This window comes from Trichechus manatus, unplaced genomic scaffold (genome assembly GCF_000243295.1).
Source record: "Trichechus manatus latirostris isolate Lorelei unplaced genomic scaffold, TriManLat1.0 scaffold00200, whole genome shotgun sequence".
NCBI lineage: Eukaryota > Metazoa > Chordata > Mammalia > Sirenia > Trichechidae > Trichechus > Trichechus manatus.
In genome coordinates this window covers 667482-686027 of record NW_004444136.1, presented here as the reverse complement: position 1 = coordinate 686027, position 18546 = coordinate 667482, and the positions used below count along the sequence as shown (strand labels likewise).

The window sequence follows — 18546 nt, the reverse complement described above, 5'->3', positions numbered from 1 at the left end:
CAGTCCAGGGACAAGGACTAGAAGGCAGGAGGGGACAGGAAAGCTGGTGATAGGGAACCCAAGGTTGAGAAAGGACAGTGTTGACATGTCATGGGTTGTTAACCATTGTCATAGGGCAATATGCATACTAACTCTTTAATGATAAACTATTCTGCAAACCTCCATCTAAGGTACAAAAAAAAAAAAAAAATCTGTGTGAGATCAAATTGACAACGGCAACTCAAAGGGTTTGATGGGAAGCCTGGGTGGCAGTGTTTTGAAGATAATGGTGATGGAATGATTTGGAAAAGGATAGTGAGAAAAGCAGCACAACTAGAAGAATGTAATTGATGTCACTGAGTTGTACATGTAGAAAGTTTTGAAATGGTGTAACTTTGGCTACGTATATTTTCACCAAAAAAAGCTCCTCCAAGGTCGAGAAAGGGGAGTGTTGACATGTCTTGGGGTTGTTAACCAATGTCATAAAACAATATGTGTACTCACTGTTTAATGAGAAACTGTTTTGTAAACCTTCATCTAAAGTACCATAAAAAATTTTTAAAAAATGAATATATGTTAAAAAAATTTCATGGTGAAGATGAGGAGTCAGCTTTTCTTTAGGAAGATTTAAAACCAGTAGTTTAGGTGACATTTTCCTAGTTGTAAGAATCAGTTCTATGAAGGGAGAATATGTTTCCCTGTATTTAAGTATCTTTTTTATCCCAATTAACTTGTGTCCAGCATATATAGTTTTCAGTGAGTCCAGCACATTCCACGATTTTTTTTCCTTTTAATCACTTCATTGTTACCAGATTTTTTCTGAAATTTATGAGCCTTCGGTCTTCTATATCAAGGTGAACGATTGTCCATTTTAAGGACCTTTTCCCAGCAATACCTGTAAATTCCCTTACTTCATTCTTTTTAACTTCATTCATAACTTTTTTCTCTCCCATACCTAGTATTGTCCTTAAGGTTTCCTAAATCTGCCTTCCCAACTAGATTTAACCAAAAAAAAACCTAACCTGTTGGCCATCATGTTGATTCTGACTCTTAGCAACCCTAAAGTACAGAGTAGAATTGCCCCACAGGATTTCCAAGGAGTGCCTGGTGGATTTGAACTGCCAACGTTTTGGTTAGCAACCTAACTCTTAACCAGTACACCACCAGGTTTTCCCTAACTAGATTTAGACATTTTTGAAAAGCTTACTTCCTCATATCATCTTTCCAGTTAATATGATAGAGTTAGTTTCTCCTCAAGAACTGGCTGAGCAATCACTTGCCCCAGGGATGTCGATAACTCTAGGTAAATCGCGTTTCTCAGTTTCCTAATCTGGATAACCTCTGCCTCCTAGACAAGCAGTAGATGAGCGGTGGACCAAAGTGTTTGCAGACTTGTGCTGAGCACCTCTCAAACACAGTGACTGGCCATGGAAATAGTCAGTATGGTCCTTTCAAACCGGTGAACAAAACAGACCTGGGATAGCTATTAATTTAAGTGAGGAAGAAGTAAAGTGAGGGCACAGTGAATGTAAATAATATGCATATCAGTGAAGCAACTGGTAATTACTGAAGAGAACTGGAAAACCTTCACGAGTTACATTTGAGCTGGGCCTTGAGAGGTGAGGAAGATTTGCTTCTACAAGACAGAGAGAAGCAAGTCTGGAAGTGTGGAAGTACACAGTTGGTATAAGTGGTGGTGAGGCACAGTGGTGATGTGGGAGTGGTGGCGGTAGTGGGGGGCGGCGGCGGCCGTGTGGGGGCGGCGGCGGCCGTGGGGGGGCGGCAGTGGCCATGTGGGCGCGGCAGTGGTGTAGGAGTGATGGTGTAGCGCAGGTGAAGAGAAGGATGGTGCTGAGTGTCTCTTGGCTGACATGTTTAGTATTTGCTAGTGCAAACAGTGCAGGTTTAGGATTGGGATGAAGTGTCTGGTGGATGTTTATTTTAGCAAGACAGCTCTGGCTGAGTTTGTTGGGCATGATGAAATTTCAGGGGAGGGAGGGAGGCAGAGAGGAAAGACAAGGAATAGTGTGGCAGAACAAGTACATAAGCCAGGGCAGAAGCAGTGGGCTTGGCAGAGACGAGGAGATGTGCGGAGGATGGTGGCAGAAACGGTGACGTGCCCTGTTGCAGGTGCAAGGTTGTATCATTTTTTTTGGTCCCAGCTTCACTATCCTCTTTTCACTTCCCCACCACATCAGCTAACGTCGTAAGGAGGGCTGTGGTTTTGACTTGATCTGTGCAGTGCCATTCCAGTCGGGTATAATTTTTGTTTTTCAGGATGTCGTTTACTCTTCTTCTTTTGGTAGAAAAAAGAGACAGTTGCTCAGGAGCCGCCTTTGCTGTTCAGTGATGAAGAAGAGAGGGAGGCCCCACTTGGAGCGAAGCCTGTGGTTGAGAATGGCGGCAGTGCCATGGGGTCGTCAGATGTTGGGAGAGCTGATGCGGTGGAGGAGTCGGGAAAGGTGGACTTTTTTCCTTCCTATGTAGTCTAATATGTGTGTTTCTCATGTCTTCTTTTAAAACAAGCAAACAAAAAAACTTTCACATTTTCCACCATAGAAAATATAGGATTTGTTTGTAGAAAATTTCAAAAGCACTGGCAAAGATGAAGAAGAAAGTTTACGGTCAGACCTTGAGGGAAACCTTGAACACCTGCTCTTTGTTTTTAGCCATCTTGTAGGCATATGTGCCCACACAGCGATGTGCATTTCTCCTGTTTTACATTATGGTCGTATTGTGTGGGTGTACATTTTGTGTTTTTCTCTCCACATCTTAGTTTTCATTTTGGCTTTCTCTGTACGTTTGCCATTTCTAACTTGTTCTCTCTCTGTAGTTTTTATGTTACCCTTGGTTCTCTTCTAGTCCCTAGCTGTACTTGAGTTAAAATGCATGATCCAGTTGTAAGAGAATTTTAATTGACCATCTTTTTGTATTTATTACGTGTAAAAATGGCATAGTGGTAGTATCAGCATCAGAACCTGTCTAACTTTAGCGGGGATAATGCAAATCAAGATCAGCCCAAGGCTGATCCCTATGAGGTAGAAGTCAGACATACCTCCTTTGGCCAGTGTTCTGTCAGTTCTGACACAGCCGTCCCTCCCGTGACACTGTCTCCCTCTCTTCTGGGTTAGATAATCCATTGCAGTGGCCACATAGAACTCACAGACCATACTTATAGTTAAGTTTTTTATCAAGGAACAGACTGCAACTCAGGATCAGGATCAAGAGGCATGCAGGCGAAGTCTCCCTTCTTCAGTGCAGGACAAGTGTCTCAGCGCCTCTCAACTGTGTAAGCCTCCTCTCAACCCCCTCAGGACAGGCTCCTCTTGGCCCTGTGAGGACAGGCCTCCTCTCGGCCCTGCCGTCTGTCACCACTGACTCTGCCCCAGGGCCCCTTCTGGGCTGCTTGCTGTCTTCAATGTTATAGCCTTGATCTGTGTTACAGCTCTTTTAGGAGGTTCTCTGCCTCTGCTCTGCTTCTTCTCTCTTCTTTCTTCTGTCTGCTTCTCCCAGCTTTTTTCTGTCTCTAAAACTTCTGTGGAGCTGGCTACTTACATACACAAACTTGTGGTCAGTTTCAAGGCATGGCCTCTCCCACCAGGGGCCACAAACTGACCAGTCCCCTCTCAGTAGGCCACAGACACTTCATTTGCATAGTAGGCTATTGTCACATCATTTGCATAGTGTGTAGTCACTTTGCATAGTATATTGACCAATTCCTGCAAGGTGCATACGGATCACAGGGTAGGCTGCAGCCCAGGACCAGATAAAAAGTATCAAGCCACGTTTGTTCGCAGCTTACCCAGGAAATGTAACAAACCCTCTAGGGTGGAAAACTAGGGCAAGAATAAGTTCTCAGGGATTAGGGGGAGCACCTCTCCAGCTGTTTGCTTTCCAAAGAACCAAGGCAAAAGGCTATGTGAGGGAATGCATTTCACCACACTATGAATTACGGAATCAGTAAAATATGTTTTCTTAGCTTTCTTCTCCTGGACTGCCTCCTCTCCTGCAGGAGGCCAGGGGATGGTACTGCTGGCTACATTTGGGGATCTGATATCCACGATTGCCTTCCATCTCTGCTCACTTTTTTTCTCCCTAACTTTTCTTGTACCCTGTCTGCTGCTCTGTGTGTACCTGCTGAGGTTAATCTCTCTCCTAGAGCCTATGCTGCTTTCACTTTGCTCTCGAACCTCCTTAAGGCTGTTGTGATTCATGCATTTTACTTGTAGCTGGGTCATTGTATAACATTGTCTTCCCCACAGTTGCACTATAGACCCTTTTGTATGTTCCTGCAGCACCTGACTTACCCCAGTCATAGCCCATTCCACACTTGGCTCTAGTTGCTGGTTGTACTGCCCTCTCCACTGCCTGTGAGCTCTTCGAGGAGTGGCACTAGGTCTGATTGATCACCACTATATCTGTAACACTTAGCACATAGCCTTGCACACAGTAGGCACTTTGTAAATAATATATTTCTTATAAGAAGCATATTTTTTCACCATTTAGCCACTCTGAAATTGGGATGCATGTCAGAATCGGTGGCATGTTATAGTTTAAATGGGAGCTGTTTTTTCTTTTTTGGTGCTGCATTAATGGTGCTTCTTATGGTCAGTGGTATGTTAGTTGAAATTCAGTACCTGTTCTCTAATGACTGAATGCTGCATTTCAGGATTATTGTAGAGATTCTTCTGATATATACAGTGTGAGCCTCCTAAAGTTTACCTCATTTTGTTGATTAGGTTTTCCCTTGGGACTCATATACTAAGTAAATACTAGAAACTTATGATCAATTTCCAGTGATTGGCATTTGTGTTACCTCTGTGACTTAGAAATTACTTCTAGCTCATGAGCAACTATGTGAATCAGGGCTGTAACCTCCCTTCACTTGATGTGGGGGTATACCCATGGCTCAAAACTGATTGGAAAAATTGAGTATCTCTCTGAGACTCTCCATTGGAGCAGTCGATCAAGAATTGACCTCAGTGTTTTGTGACCTGGGAATAGGCGTGCTAAGCTGTCATGCAGACGTGGCAGTCAGCTAAAGAACTGAGGAGCTTGGGAGGCCCATGAGAGTATTTGTGTTTTTAGGTCTTACTTATCCCTCATTTCCATTTTCAGGAAGGGCCTTTGGCTGCATCTGCTCAGGCAGCAGTCAAACATTCTGATTTATTTTCTTCATCACCACCATCGGAGAAAGGAGCCAAGGGTAGAACCCAAACCGTGCTCAGCCTGTTTGATGAGGAGGGGGATAAAACCAAAGATCAAAGCAACGTCCGAGCTCCACGGAAAGAGGTAGGAAAGGTGAGCAGAAAGCAAATAAAGGTTCATGTCTTCAGGAAGATACAAGAATGTCGTATTATGATGTCAGTTCTGTCATTTGCTGAAGAAATCTTAGCCTTGAGTACAGATTATGATTCTCTTCAGTCATATAGATGTTTGGGAATCTAAATCAGTGACCCTTTTCCCAAGTAACATTGCTGTCAGGGGATGAGAATTGTGCCTGCTTCTCCTGGATTTTGTGCCTCCTACAAAACCTTTGCCCCTTGCTCTGTTATAGGGTATAAGCAAAAGGAAAGAGAAGCGAGGCCAGATCTATTTCTAGTGTAGAGTTTTAGAAGGAGATGTTGTAGATGAACCTTTCATGTTTATGAGATGGCAGCAGCTTTTTCTATAAAGGGCCAGATAGTAAATATTTTAGGTTTCGCAGACCATATGGTCTCTCTTGCAGCAGCTCAGCTCTGCCACTGGTATCACGAAAGCATCCACAGAACATGTGAAAATGAAAGGACGTCATGGTGTTCCAGTAAAATTCTATTTATAAAAAGAGGTGAAGCCCGTATTACCCTGATGTCATAACCAGACAGGGATATCACAAGTACTACAGTCAGATATCTCTTATGAATATAGATGCAGAATTCAGCAAAATAGAAAAAGGATTACACACCATTACAAACGAGATTTATCCCAAGAATGCCAGGTTGGTTTAATATCAGAAAATCAATTGATATAATACACCATATCAATAGAATAAAGAACAAAACTCACACAATCATCTCAGCAGACACAGAAAAGCATTTGACAAAATCCAACACCCTTCATGATCAAAAGATTCAACATACTAGGCATAAAACCTAATAAAGGGCATCTATGACAGCAACATCATACTCAATGGTTAAAGACCAGATGTTACTGCTCCCTCAGATCAGGAACAAGACAAGGATGTCTGCTTTCGCCACTGCTAGGCAGAGCAGTTAGGCAAGAAAAAGAAATAAAAGGAGTCAAGATTGGAAAGGAAGATAAACTGTATTTTGCAGATGACAAAGAAAATCCTTCGGAATCCACTACAAAAATCATTTAGAACATTAATAAGTTCAGCAAGGTTGTAGGGTACAAGATCAATATATGAAATTCAGTTTCTATATACTAGCAATGTATAATCTGAAAATGATAAGGATAGATAGATAAGTCAGTGAAATAGAATACAGAGTCCAGAAATAAACCCTCACGTTTATGGTTCACTGGTTTGGTGCAAAACAAGTCAGTGGGGATAGAATACTGTTTTCAACAAACGGTGCTGAAACAACTGGGTTTCCAAATGCAAGAGAATGAAATTGGACTTCCGCCTCGTACCATACACAGAATAAACTCAGAATAGACCATAAACCTAAACGTAAGAGCTGAAACTGCACAACTCTTAGAAGAAAATCATGTGCCTAAATCTTCCAGACCTTGGATTAGGCAAAGCTGCCTTAAATAGGACACTGAAAGCATAAGAGACAAAAGAATAAATAGCCAAATTGGAATCCATCAAAATCAAAAACTTCAGTGCCTCAAGTGACACCATGAAAGTGAAAAGACATGGACGAATGCAAGAAAATGTTTACAGATCGTGTATTTGATAAGAGACTTAGCTCTAGAATATATCAAAAAAACTCCTACAACTCAGTATTAAAAAGACAGATACGCCAGTTAAACATGGTCGAAGAGTCTGAATAGACGTTTCTCTGAAGAAGACCTGCTGATGGCCACTACTCACATGAAAAGACGCTCCACACCATTAGCCTTTGGGGAAATGTACATCAAAACCACTGTTAGAAGCCACTTACATCCACCTGGACAGATACAATAAAGAATGAAAATAACAAGTGTTGGTGAGGGTATGGAGAACCTAGAATCCTCATTCAAATGGTGTTGAAAATTAAATGTAAAATGGTGTGGTTACTTTGGAAAACAGTTTGTTGGTTCCTTAAATTGTTAAACATAAAGTAGTTACCACATGACCCAGCCATTCTACTCCTGGGTATGTATCCAAGAGAAATGAAAACATGTTCACAAAGAAACTTGTATACAAATGTTCACAGCAGCATTATTCATAATTTGAATAATTTTCCATTTCAAAAAAGTGGAAACCACCTAAATGCCCATCAGCTGATGAATGGCTTGATAGCACGTGGTACATCCACACACTGGAGTATCATTTGGCAGGAAAAAGGAATGAAGTACTGATAATGCTGCGATGTGAGTGAACCTTGAAAACGTGCTAATTGAAAGAAATCAGTCACAAAAGACCACGTATTGTACCACTCCATATATGTGAAATGTCCAGAATAGGCGAATTTGTAGAGACAGAAGGTAGATTAGTGGTTGCCTACATTTGGGAGAAAATGGGGAGTGACTGGAAACTGTGGTGGTGTAGTGGTTAAACGTTTGGCTGCTAACTGAAAGGTGGGCAGTTTGAATCCACCAGGTGCCCCTAGGAAACCCTGTGGAGCAGTTCTAATCTGACTGCTAATGGATTCAGGTTTCTTTTTAAGGTGATAAAAATGTTCTAAACTTAAGATTGTGGTGATGTTTGCAAACTCTAAATATACTAAAAATTCACTTAGAGTGAATTTCGTGGTAGCTGAATTTTATCTTAATAAAGTTGTTTTAAAAAAAACAACAAACAGGTGGCATTTCATAGATTGCCAGTCCCTTTTCCATATCAGACTCAAGAAGGTATTTGTTGATTTCTAACAAAAAAGTTTTATGAATATTTTTTATTTATCCCAGTAATATAATCCCATTGTATATGTGAGAGCTGCATACAGTGAGTATGAATAATTTGCTTCAGAAATGATGGGAGAGCAAAGGAGAGGCTTGTTGGCCCGACCTGTGCCAGGTTGTAGTCCATCTTGGGACTGATGTTGGTAAGTTAGGAAGGCACACTGGACCACTCTGTGCAGTTTCTAGGATTAAGCTAGCTGTTAACTCTTCTTTGGAAAGAAGATAGAATTAGTTTAATTTTGTGTGCGTTTACCCCTAAAATATTTCTCATTACGGAACTAATGGATTTTTTTGCTAACTAAAATGTTCAGACATAAGGTTGAAGGAAGATCTTTCTAGATTATACAGTCATGTGTCACTTAATGTCCACGATACGTTCTGTGAAATATGACATTATGCAGTTTGGATGTTGTGTGAACACCACGTTATATACAGGCAGTCACCAGCCCCGCCTGCTGTTCCTCCCACCTGAGGAGTGGGAGCAGCCCAGACCTGCTACCGCCTGCCTGCCCCACAAAGCCCAAGAGCTGTATTCACTGGATACAGGAGGCTGGCCTTGCTGGGTGTGCCACTGAGGGCCAGGGTACAGGGCAGGGGGCACACGGGGGGCATGGAGAGGTAGCTGCGGGGACCGGGTGGGGAGCGGTGTGCGGGTGCCGAGAGTGTGGCTGGTCACGTGCAGCAGGGCAGGTGAATGAAGCCAGGAGGAGGGGGAGGAGGTGCTATGGCAATTGGGATGCGCCCAGGAGCACCGCTGCTCATTCACTCTGGGGGTTTGGGGTCTTTAAAACCATTAGGGGGAAATAATAAACAGAAGGAGAGCTACTTTCCCCTTTAAAGAAAAGAAACAAAAATGTTATGGGAGCACGGATGTATTGCGGTCGGTAGTTGCCCGAACGGATGTTACGTGACGCAGGACTGTATATATACCGTCGGTATATGTGAATATACTTTTCACTCATTTTGACAGCTGCACTGTATTCCGTTGTGTGAACGTATTCAAGTCCTTACTGATTTGTACTTAGGCTGTGTCCATGCTTTTGCCATTGTAATCAAAACTGCAGGAGACATCTTTACTGCGTCTGTCTATGCATCTCGCTCTGATTTTCTTGAGATAAATTCTTACAAGCTTTAAACACGGGTGACTTTCCCTCTGTTTTCCCAGAATCCCGATTCTGATGCCCACCCCAAGAGCACAGGTGTCTTTCAGGATGAAGAGCTCCTATTCAGTCACAAACTGCAAAAGGACAATGACCCAGATGTTGACCTTTTCTCTGGCACAAAAAAGACTGGGGTCAGTTTTCCACATTGTGACTTTGCTATTATATTAGATATTGTCTTGGTAATATCTCATTGTTGCTTAGCTGTCTGTAAATTGTTTTTGAGTTGAGTATTGAATTTGAGTTTTATCTATTCTAGTTGTTAGTGCCAAGTGTTGGGAGCCTGTTTGAGGATGATGAAGATGATGATCTTTTCAGCTCTGCCAAGTCCCAGCCTTTGGTACCAGCCTTTTGTTCTCAATACTGGGGAGTGTTGGAAGGACACTGGGAGAGGAAGTTAACGTCCAATCATATGATTAGGGAAAGTCACAGAGAATTATGGGGCTTACCAGTAAAAGAATGGCAACTGATGTGCTGATGAGAGGGTGACACAGGATGTGACTCTCAGTTCTTATTGTCCCCCGTCTTACATTACTTGACTCTTTCAAAATCTACAACACTAATCCAGGCTCTCTCAGTGTGTCTTAAATTTGCTTGATTTTAAAATTGTTTATTGAAAGACAAATGCATATAATATGGTGACTAAAATATGCATGCCTTTCAGGTACAAAGCTTTCTATCTGAGTCTGTATATGTGTGTCATTTTTCCCTGCCCCAGTCGATTTTGTAAGTACCCTCTTCTTATTTAGAGAGAACTCCAGAGAAGGTCACAGTCTTCAGAATGTGCTTTCAGATTAGCTGCCTTTGAGTTAGTCCAACCTTCATTTGAGAAGGAACTTCTCAAACTCAGAAGCCAAGTTCTTTTTTTTTTTTTGGTATTATGATTTAAAAAAAAAATTTCCTAAGATACTTGACAGATTTTGGGTACTCGTTTTCTTTTGAAGATACCAGAAAAGAAGAGGGTAGTGAAAAAAGACCACCCTGTCTCCTCTGCCAAGAACCAGAAACATCCTGAATCCACTCAAGGTATCAAAGAAAAAAACATATGGAAACTGGAAACACCTCAGGTAAGAACTGATTGCTTAAAGGATTTTCAGTTCTTGTTTGCATCTCAGTACAGATAAACTCCAGTAATCAAACCCCAAATTACTGAGTTTTTAGAGTTCTCTTAACAAGGAGGAAGCAGTAACTTGGACTACATATCTTTCTTCACCGTACAGTAAGTCACCAGGTTACGAACGTCCAACTGACAGCTTCATCTTGCCCTTTAATGTTACGTAGACTTGTCCTCACTTTGAAACGATTGAACCAGCCCCCACTCTCAGCAGATTTTTCATCACAGTCATCTTTACTTGATGCATGTGCAGCTTTTAAATAACTGAAACTGCTTTGAGCCTTTTCTTGCACTAAAGTAAGGCTAAATGAGAAGCGTATGGACCTGTTCTGACATACTAATTTTGACTTAAAGGCAGACTCAGGAATAGATCTCGGTGGTGACCCGGGGACCGCCTGTACCTTTTAACCCCTCTTCATCTCCCCTCTTTACTCCACATTCCAGAGTGTCATGAGTCTCTACTTGTCAGTGTCATGTTCAGAGTTGTTCTTATATTTGATTCCAGGATAGACTTAAGAGAAGATGATAGTCTTCTTCAGGCCAGAACCCCCATTTTTCCCTCTGGGATACCTTGGAGTATAATCAAATATAAATTAAATCTGATTTCTTAGGTGCCCTTCACTGTTACTTCTTCCAGGATTATTTTTGTTAAGACTTCCCTCCTCAGCAGAGCTCCTCTCTGGAACAGGCCAGGGCTGAAGATGTGGGCTCTGGCTGGCAGGTGCCCCTGGATGTCTCCCTGAGGCTGCAGTGTCCTAAATGAGACACTTGGACTAGCAGATCTCAAGGGACTCTTCTCAAGCCTCAGGTTCTGTCGCTGCTGTACCTGGTGCATTAGGCTGTGGGTGAATTTTTCTGTACTGGTTGATAACCAACATGGTATTTCTGCCAGTTGGTTAGGTTTTGATGCTCTGATAAACTGTTATTCTTGTGAATTTTGTCATCTCTGTCTCTACTCCATGTAAGATCTAGCTCCTTCCACCTCCATTTCAGGTGAGGAGAGATAAGTGAATTGATGTTAGTGAAATGTTTTGAGGCCCCAGGAGAGATTTGAATGCCTTTTCCATTATAGAGCTACAGAGAATGACAGACTGTCTTCCACTCTAGAGAATTTATAGGCATTAGTATAATCGAAGAGACACTTTTCTGGCTGTTGCCTCAGAGGATTTTAACTGAATACAATTTCATGCAGGACTCGTCAGGCCCTGCTCCATTTAAAACCAAAGAGCCATCCACTCGGATCGGGAAAATACAAGTAATTATAACACCTCTGGACTCATCATTCCCTGCCTTGTGGCATCTATAACCTTGTTTTGATTTTTACTTTTGTCGGCTGCTGCCAAGTGTTTTCCCGTCTCTTCCCCACCCTCTAGTTGTTGCTTCTCGTGTGCCACGTCTTTAACATTTTCTCTTTGATCCCAGTGGTGGGTACAGTTGTATGATTTTCTGTCTCAGTTCTGGACTGGATCAGATTTCCCTGCATTTCTGTTTCTTCTCTGGTACTATGCATTATGTACACTGAGTCTCTCGTCATATGTCATGGTAATAATAATAGACTGCTGCGTTTAAGAAAGAATACAGAGTAAGTTTTGTTTTTCTTCTTCAGGCAAATTTAGCGATTAACCCAGTGGCCTTGCTGCCAGCAGCAGCTCCCCAGGCTCCTGGAGCAAAGCCTGTGCTGCCCAAATTGGCTTTTCCTCCATCGGAACCCCAAAGTGCGGAGGCCGGCGTGAGTTTTGAACTTCCAGCTCAGGCAGACACCTTACACAGTGCAAACAAGGTGATAAAACCATCTTTGCTTTCATTTTTTTTTCCTAACTAGAACAACCTGTATGTCTGTTTCTAGCCCATCAATTACACACGGTCGTCTGCCTCCCCATTTGAAGGAAGCACCTCGTGTCGTTCCTCTGCTGGCTCTCACAGCCCAGAGGAGAACATTCCACTCCTTGGCTGGTATTAAAGCCCTTTACAGTCCCTGCCAGCCTTTGTTTCCAGCTTCACTCCCTGTCCGTCGCCCACTCACAGCTTGGACTCAGGTCACTCCAGGCACCATTCCCTGGACACACATGCCCCGTTGTGCTGCCCATCAGCTCATGCCACTTCGTCTGACTGGGTTGCTCTTTCTTACCTAAAGTTCTGCTCAAAGGTCACCACTTGTGTAAAGTTTTCCCTTTGTCCCCCCACCCCAGACTCCCTCTGAGATCCCCCTGCAGTCACCCACAGTCTAGTGCAGCCCTGTCACCCCATACCAGTGTTTCCCCAGTGGACTGTTGAACACTCTTTACGCTTTGCTTTCATTTTAGTTGGTTTTCATCTTTTTATCAGATCTGTCTTCTCTAGAAAGTCTTAGCTGATCTCTGAATAAGCGACAGGTTGTAGGATAGCACTGGAAAATACATTCACACCAACTGTTCCCAAAGCTGTCTTCCCTCTGGAAAGCATGTGAAAAATAAAGCCCCCTGTCGTTTCTGTGTTAGACTTTTTTCCCATACACTTTTTTTGGTTTACTTTAAATTGACTGTTTCTTAAAATTATTTGTAAAATTTCTTTGAAATTGGCAAATGCAGTCCAGTCAAGTACTTTGCCCAAAGTAGGTTGTGCCTTCTCAAAACTCTGGTTAATTGTATATTTTGGAAAATATCACAAATACTATATTATTGCTGATAACTGACTCAAGTTTCGAAATTATATGAAGAGCTCTGATTTCTAATCCATATTTTTTACATGAAATTTGAATTTAGTGTTTGTTGATTTGAAGAAAACAGCACCCTAGATTACCTCTCTTTCTTGATTGTCTTATGTCTCTCTGCTCCTGGAGCCTGATTATACTACCCAAAAAACTCACTGCCATCAAGTTGATTCCAACTCATAGTGACCCTATAGGATGGAGTAGAAATGCCTCAAAGGGTTTCCAAGGGAATTCTTTACAGAAGCAGACTGCCACATCTTTCTCCTATAGAATGGCTGGTGGGTTCGAACCACTGACCTTTTGGTTGGCAGCTGAGTGCTTTAACCACTGCACCACCAGGGCTCCTGATTTTAGATTAGCTCCCTAATAAAAAGATTACTACCAGAACTCCGCCTGATTCTTTCTTGTTTTGAAAAATACCCAAATCCACATTCAGGACAGAATGGGGGCAGGAGGGCTGCAGGACACGGCACCAACATGTCCATGATCTGGGCTTCCAGTGGCAGACGAAGCCTTTGTGTGAATCTGAACTGAAACTACACTCAGGAGACTCAAACATGAGGGACAGTGAAGGGTTAAGAGTGATTTAGTCTTGGAGCCCTAGTAGCAATGAAAACCCTTCTTCAGAAATAACCTCTTCTGTGTCTTACGTAGTATCTTGATTATAGTGGACTAGATAAACTTACACTATTTCGAGTCACTGATTCTCTGCTATGTTAGCTTTGAGTCCTTTTTTTTGTCACAGATCAACATATGATTTTATGCCATTGCAGAGCCGAGTCAAAGTGAGAGGGAGACGCAGACCTCAGACCCGTGCGGCTCGGCGGCTGGCTGCCCAGGAGTCCAGTGAGGCAGAGGACATGGGTGTTCCCAGCGGACCGACTGCACAGTTAGCAGACGGCACCGTCTTACCAGATTTCCGCCAGCCACAGCCCAAGGCAGCTGATGGAGAAGACATCTCTGTGGCAGCTGCCACTCCGACTTTGGAAGGCAGTCCTGTGCCTGAAGTGGACAGAAGCCCCTTTGCAAAATCTCTGGGTCAGCTTCTTGAGGATGACCTTTTCGATTCTGGGGATATCTTTTCCAAGAGCACTGGATCTCAGTCCACGGGGAGAACAAAAGCCAAGGAGAAGGCAGCAGAGGCCCAGGCCAGCCAGCCAGGGGGCAGTAGAGAACAGAGCAGTATCTTCTCTGCTCTTGATGAGGCAGGCAGTGACGATGATCTCTTCCAGTCTGTCAAACCAAAACCAGCAAAGAAGGTCAGCCTGTTTCCTCTCCTGGAAGATGAAGACAATCTCTTTACAGATCAGAAAGGCAAGAAGAATGGGTTAAAATCCAGTAGTCAGCAAGATGTTATATTCAAAACACAAGATGTTTTTGAGGTAACAGGACATCATAATACATTTTTATGCCTGGTTCTGTGTCGGCTCATTTGAGCCACAGATCATGTTAGGCTTGTTTCGTGCATGCCTGGTGCCTATTTATTTAGTAATTGTAATTAGGATCTCCTGCTACATTATTGTTTTTGTTGTTGTTGTATCATTAGGGTCCAGTTCTTGGGTGGTCATAACAATTGATATGGGTCTTGATTTTTATAGATTTTAGCAGACTGTTTATATAATTAGCTTCCTGGGAATGGTACTCTGGTATATTGGTCCAGCTTGAGCGCTTACCCTCTGATCATGGGGGAACAGGCACTGCCTGCAGGAAGGCCTTCAGAGGCACTTGCTTGCCAGATACTTGTTGAGCTTCTGGGTGCTGTGGGTGGTACAAGGTGTTTGGCTCTCCCAGAGCTCTCAGGGAGGGAAAGGGGATAGAAACACCACGATAATGAAGATGTTTTCAAATAACCCGGGGCAGTGGGGCAGAAGTGATGATGTCAGGGTGGGCGGTGCTTCTTGAGAGAGAGGATTGGTAGAGTGGCCTCTCTGCAGAGCTGGTGCCATTTGAGTTGAGACTAGGAGAGAGAGAAGGATCCTGCCATGCAGAGATATAGGGTGGAACATTCCAGGCAGAGGGAGCAGGGGGAGTGGCTGTTCCAGATTAGAGACCCAGAACTCTGGCAGTTTGCATTTCAGTAACTTGTTGAAATAAGTATTTTTAGTGAAACAAATTGTTGATTTAAACTTGTTTTCCTTGTTTTTTGGCTAAACAAGGATGATATATTTGCTGCAGAAGCAATTAAACCCGCACAAAAAACAAAAGAGAAGGAAAGAACATTAGAATCCAACTTATTTGATGATAACATTGATATCTTTGCTGACTTAACTGTAAAACCAAAAGAAAAGTCCAAAAAGAAAGTGGAAGCTAAGTCTATATTTGATGATGATATGGGTAAGTTTGCTTTTCTGCATAAGACATAGAATTGTTACCATTCAGTCTTTGATATTTCTCCTGCTACTGTCTTGATCCTTTCCTGGAAAATGCTCCCAGTGGGTTTCTTTTGGTTTGCTGTGTAATCCCCCATATTAGGCGGATAAATAAATGGACGACTAGTATTTTAAGTGAAACAACTTTTTGGTATGATGGATGGACATCAAGGAGTTTGAAGGAGCCCAGAATTTGACCTTTAAGTTTAGTAGAACTTTACCTCCGCACACCCCCTCCCAGCCATCTGTGACAAATGGGAACCCCACTCTGACATTATAAAAGGAGGACCAGAAACAACCCAGGTGCTACAGCAGGCTGAAGGTGGATGACTCAGATGCACCGTGGTTGGTTGCGTTGGAATTCTAGCTGGAGGGTGTCAGTGGCTCAGAGAATCGAGGAGCAGTGCAGGAAGAGTGTAGGATTATACAGAAAAGTGGGTTATAAATAAATCAAGCTTTACATTTCAGCAAAGATTTTCAGCGTCTGTAAAAATACTTATTTTCCCTTCGTGGTGTATGATCTATTAATGGGCCAGACAAATGCCAGGAATCCTCAATGTAGAGCTTCTGTGTTTGGTGGATAAGACTTGGGCCTGAGCCAAATATACATCCCCCGCCCCCCGCCAGTCTACACCTGGGTCTAACTGGAGGAAAACTGGTGCTGAACCGCCAGCACTGGGCATGCTTCCCAGCCAGGCGTGTGCTCTGTGTCCACCTGCTTCTCACTGCGCAGGACACCGAAGAGACTTCACGCGTTCTTTTATTATAAAAAAAGTAACACAAGCTCATTAGTATAAGTTAATACAATTCAGAAAATGTAAAAAAGTGAAATAGAACCCCAGAGGTAAGTAACCATTACTAACAGTTTGGCATTTATCCTTTCAGACATGGTGATATTAATCTATGTCTGTATACATATAAACGTATACCCATTTTTTCAGAAATGACACTGTATTATATCTGTTATGCTGTTCCTTTTAGTCATTTACTATTTTATTTAATAGACATCTTTCATGTCAGTACCTAGCGATCTACTCTTGTTTTTAGTGAGTGTGTAGTATTTTTATGTTAGCCTGTTGGTGCCCATCTAGATTGTTTCTAAGTTTTTACTATTACATATAATGTGGTCTTTAACATCTGTGTACACATATTTTTATGTACACGTGCTAAAGTCTCTGTAGGATAGAATCCAAGCAGTAACATCACTGGGTCACAGGGTAAGGTGGGCTTTAAAGTCAGTGAAGCAGTGAGCACGAGTGTAGTCACAAAGACTTAACCATTCTTAGCATTGCAATGCCTCACATAGATGCATTTATTCTGAAAGAGGTTGAGTCCTGTATTGGATTTCCCTTTGCTTATTTTTATTGCCCCTTTAAAATCCAGTGTGAAAAGAATATACAGTAAATATAATGTCACAGGTAGTGAGGTAATGGACTGGACTGGAGATCCAGTTATCCTTCCCCAGTCCCTCTCCTGTGTAAGTGTCTGCATGTACAACCATATACACTTTTGTAGCTGCTAAAATTATGATCAAAGAGAACCTGTGACTTGTATGTGATCATAAAATTAGTGGCAGTGCTGGGAGCAGAATCTAAGAGGCTCAACTTCCGTATTAGTGTTTTTTGGTACCCAGTTGTGTTAGTTGCCGTTGAGCTGATTCTTGGTATTACAGTGGTTACCTCCCCAGCACTCTGTGGGAGAAAGACCTGGTGACCTGTTCTCGTAAAGATTACGGTCTAGAAAACTCTATGGGGCAGTTCTGCTTTTTCACACGGAGTTGCTGTGACTTGAAATCGACTCGATGACAGCTGACAACAACAGCAATCTTAATGGAAGCAGATCATGGTACCGCTGGATAGGTTTGAACTGCTAACCTTCAGGTTAGCAGCTGCACGCAAACCACTTGTGTCACCTAGGGACCTTAGTACTGTTACTAAAATTGGGTCTTCGGTGGTTTATGTGGATGTGTCTTAAAAGCACTCATTTTCGCACTTGTTAAGTAACTTCTTCTCTTCTTTCTGTTTTTCTTATCAAAGATGATATCTTCTCCTCTGGTACCCAGGCTAAGAAAACTAAACCGAAAAGCCGGTCTGCACAAGCAGTCCCTGAACCAAGATCTGAACACAAGGGGTCCAACATATTTGATGACCCCCTGAACGCCTTCGGAGGCCAGTAGGATGTACAGGGTATCCAGATCTCACCCTACAAGCTACAGCCTTGAGTTAATAATGCTGTCTTATATGATAATTGTCTTAACTGATTTACAGAAAGCAAATGCTAAAATAGCTAGCTTATGTCTTATCCAATGTACTTAGTATTTTTCTGCACTGGTTTTAATAATCATGCTTAATACTGCAAAACAAAAATAAATGTTTCACAGTGATGTTTGTTTTTTTAAAACTTTAATTAAGAGGCACAGTATGATTTATGTCATGTTAGAGAACAAACCTGCTTGTGGCTTTCATGGGTGGGCAGGGAATCATGGAGGTAATGGATGCTAGACAGATGGCCAGAGATTCTTCGTGGGCATGTGAAAGAGAAAAACAGGATGAGAGATTACATATACTTACGAGAGGAGGTTTCCACTAATTCACGGAATTCTGAAGATGCCTCTTCAAGTCCTCTAAGGCCGGGACCAGCAAACAATGGCCCTCCATTGGCTGTTTTTGTAACGAAAGTTTTATTCAGGTCTTCTAACCAATTCAAAATGGTTCTGTAATTGTGGATGTAAACAAGGGCAATCTCCTGCATGGATAACGAAAGTTTCAGGAGCCTGATGCAGGCGATTGGATTATTGGCATTATTATTGGATTATTGGATTATTATTCCTGTGGAGAGCGATACATTCAGAGCAGCCTCGTTAGCCGCCATCTTTGAGTGGGGCATAGCTGTTTCCTGCTTGGGTCAAAATCTGTTGGGCAGCAGATATGGTTGCTTTGCAACCCGTACGTTGCTGTTGGTTATGTACATAATTACCGAACCATTTTGAAGCCCTGGCTTTATTGGAACACAACCCACCTGTTCATTTACATATTGCTTATGGCTGCCACGGACTGGAGAGCTTAAAACCCGCCACACCTATTGCTAGTTTGCGGTCAGTGGATTCCAACTTAGAGCAACCCTGTAGGACACAGTAGAACTGCCCAGTAGGGTTTCCAAGGCTGTACTGTATTTGTGCGCAGATAATGC

At 42.5% G+C, this 18546-nt stretch overlaps 1 protein-coding gene across 1 annotated transcript in view; it reads left to right on the top strand.

The window, feature by feature from the left end:
• Positions 1 to 17999, top strand: part of LOC101346265 (WASH complex subunit 2A) — a 69494-nt gene extending 51495 nt beyond the window's left edge. Inside the window, exons 19-28 of the mRNA XM_023742114.1 lie at positions 2286 to 2441; positions 5098 to 5280; positions 9191 to 9319; positions 9445 to 9525; positions 10130 to 10252; positions 11492 to 11554; positions 11906 to 12079; positions 13762 to 14370; positions 15145 to 15322; positions 17394 to 17999. Of these exons, the coding sequence (XP_023597882.1) occupies positions 2286 to 2441; positions 5098 to 5280; positions 9191 to 9319; positions 9445 to 9525; positions 10130 to 10252; positions 11492 to 11554; positions 11906 to 12079; positions 13762 to 14370; positions 15145 to 15322; positions 17394 to 17533 (1836 nt within the window). The 3' untranslated portion in view covers positions 17534 to 17999. The remainder of the gene's footprint in view (positions 1 to 2285; positions 2442 to 5097; positions 5281 to 9190; positions 9320 to 9444; positions 9526 to 10129; positions 10253 to 11491; positions 11555 to 11905; positions 12080 to 13761; positions 14371 to 15144; positions 15323 to 17393) is intronic.
• Positions 18000 to 18546: the final 547 nt, after the last annotated feature.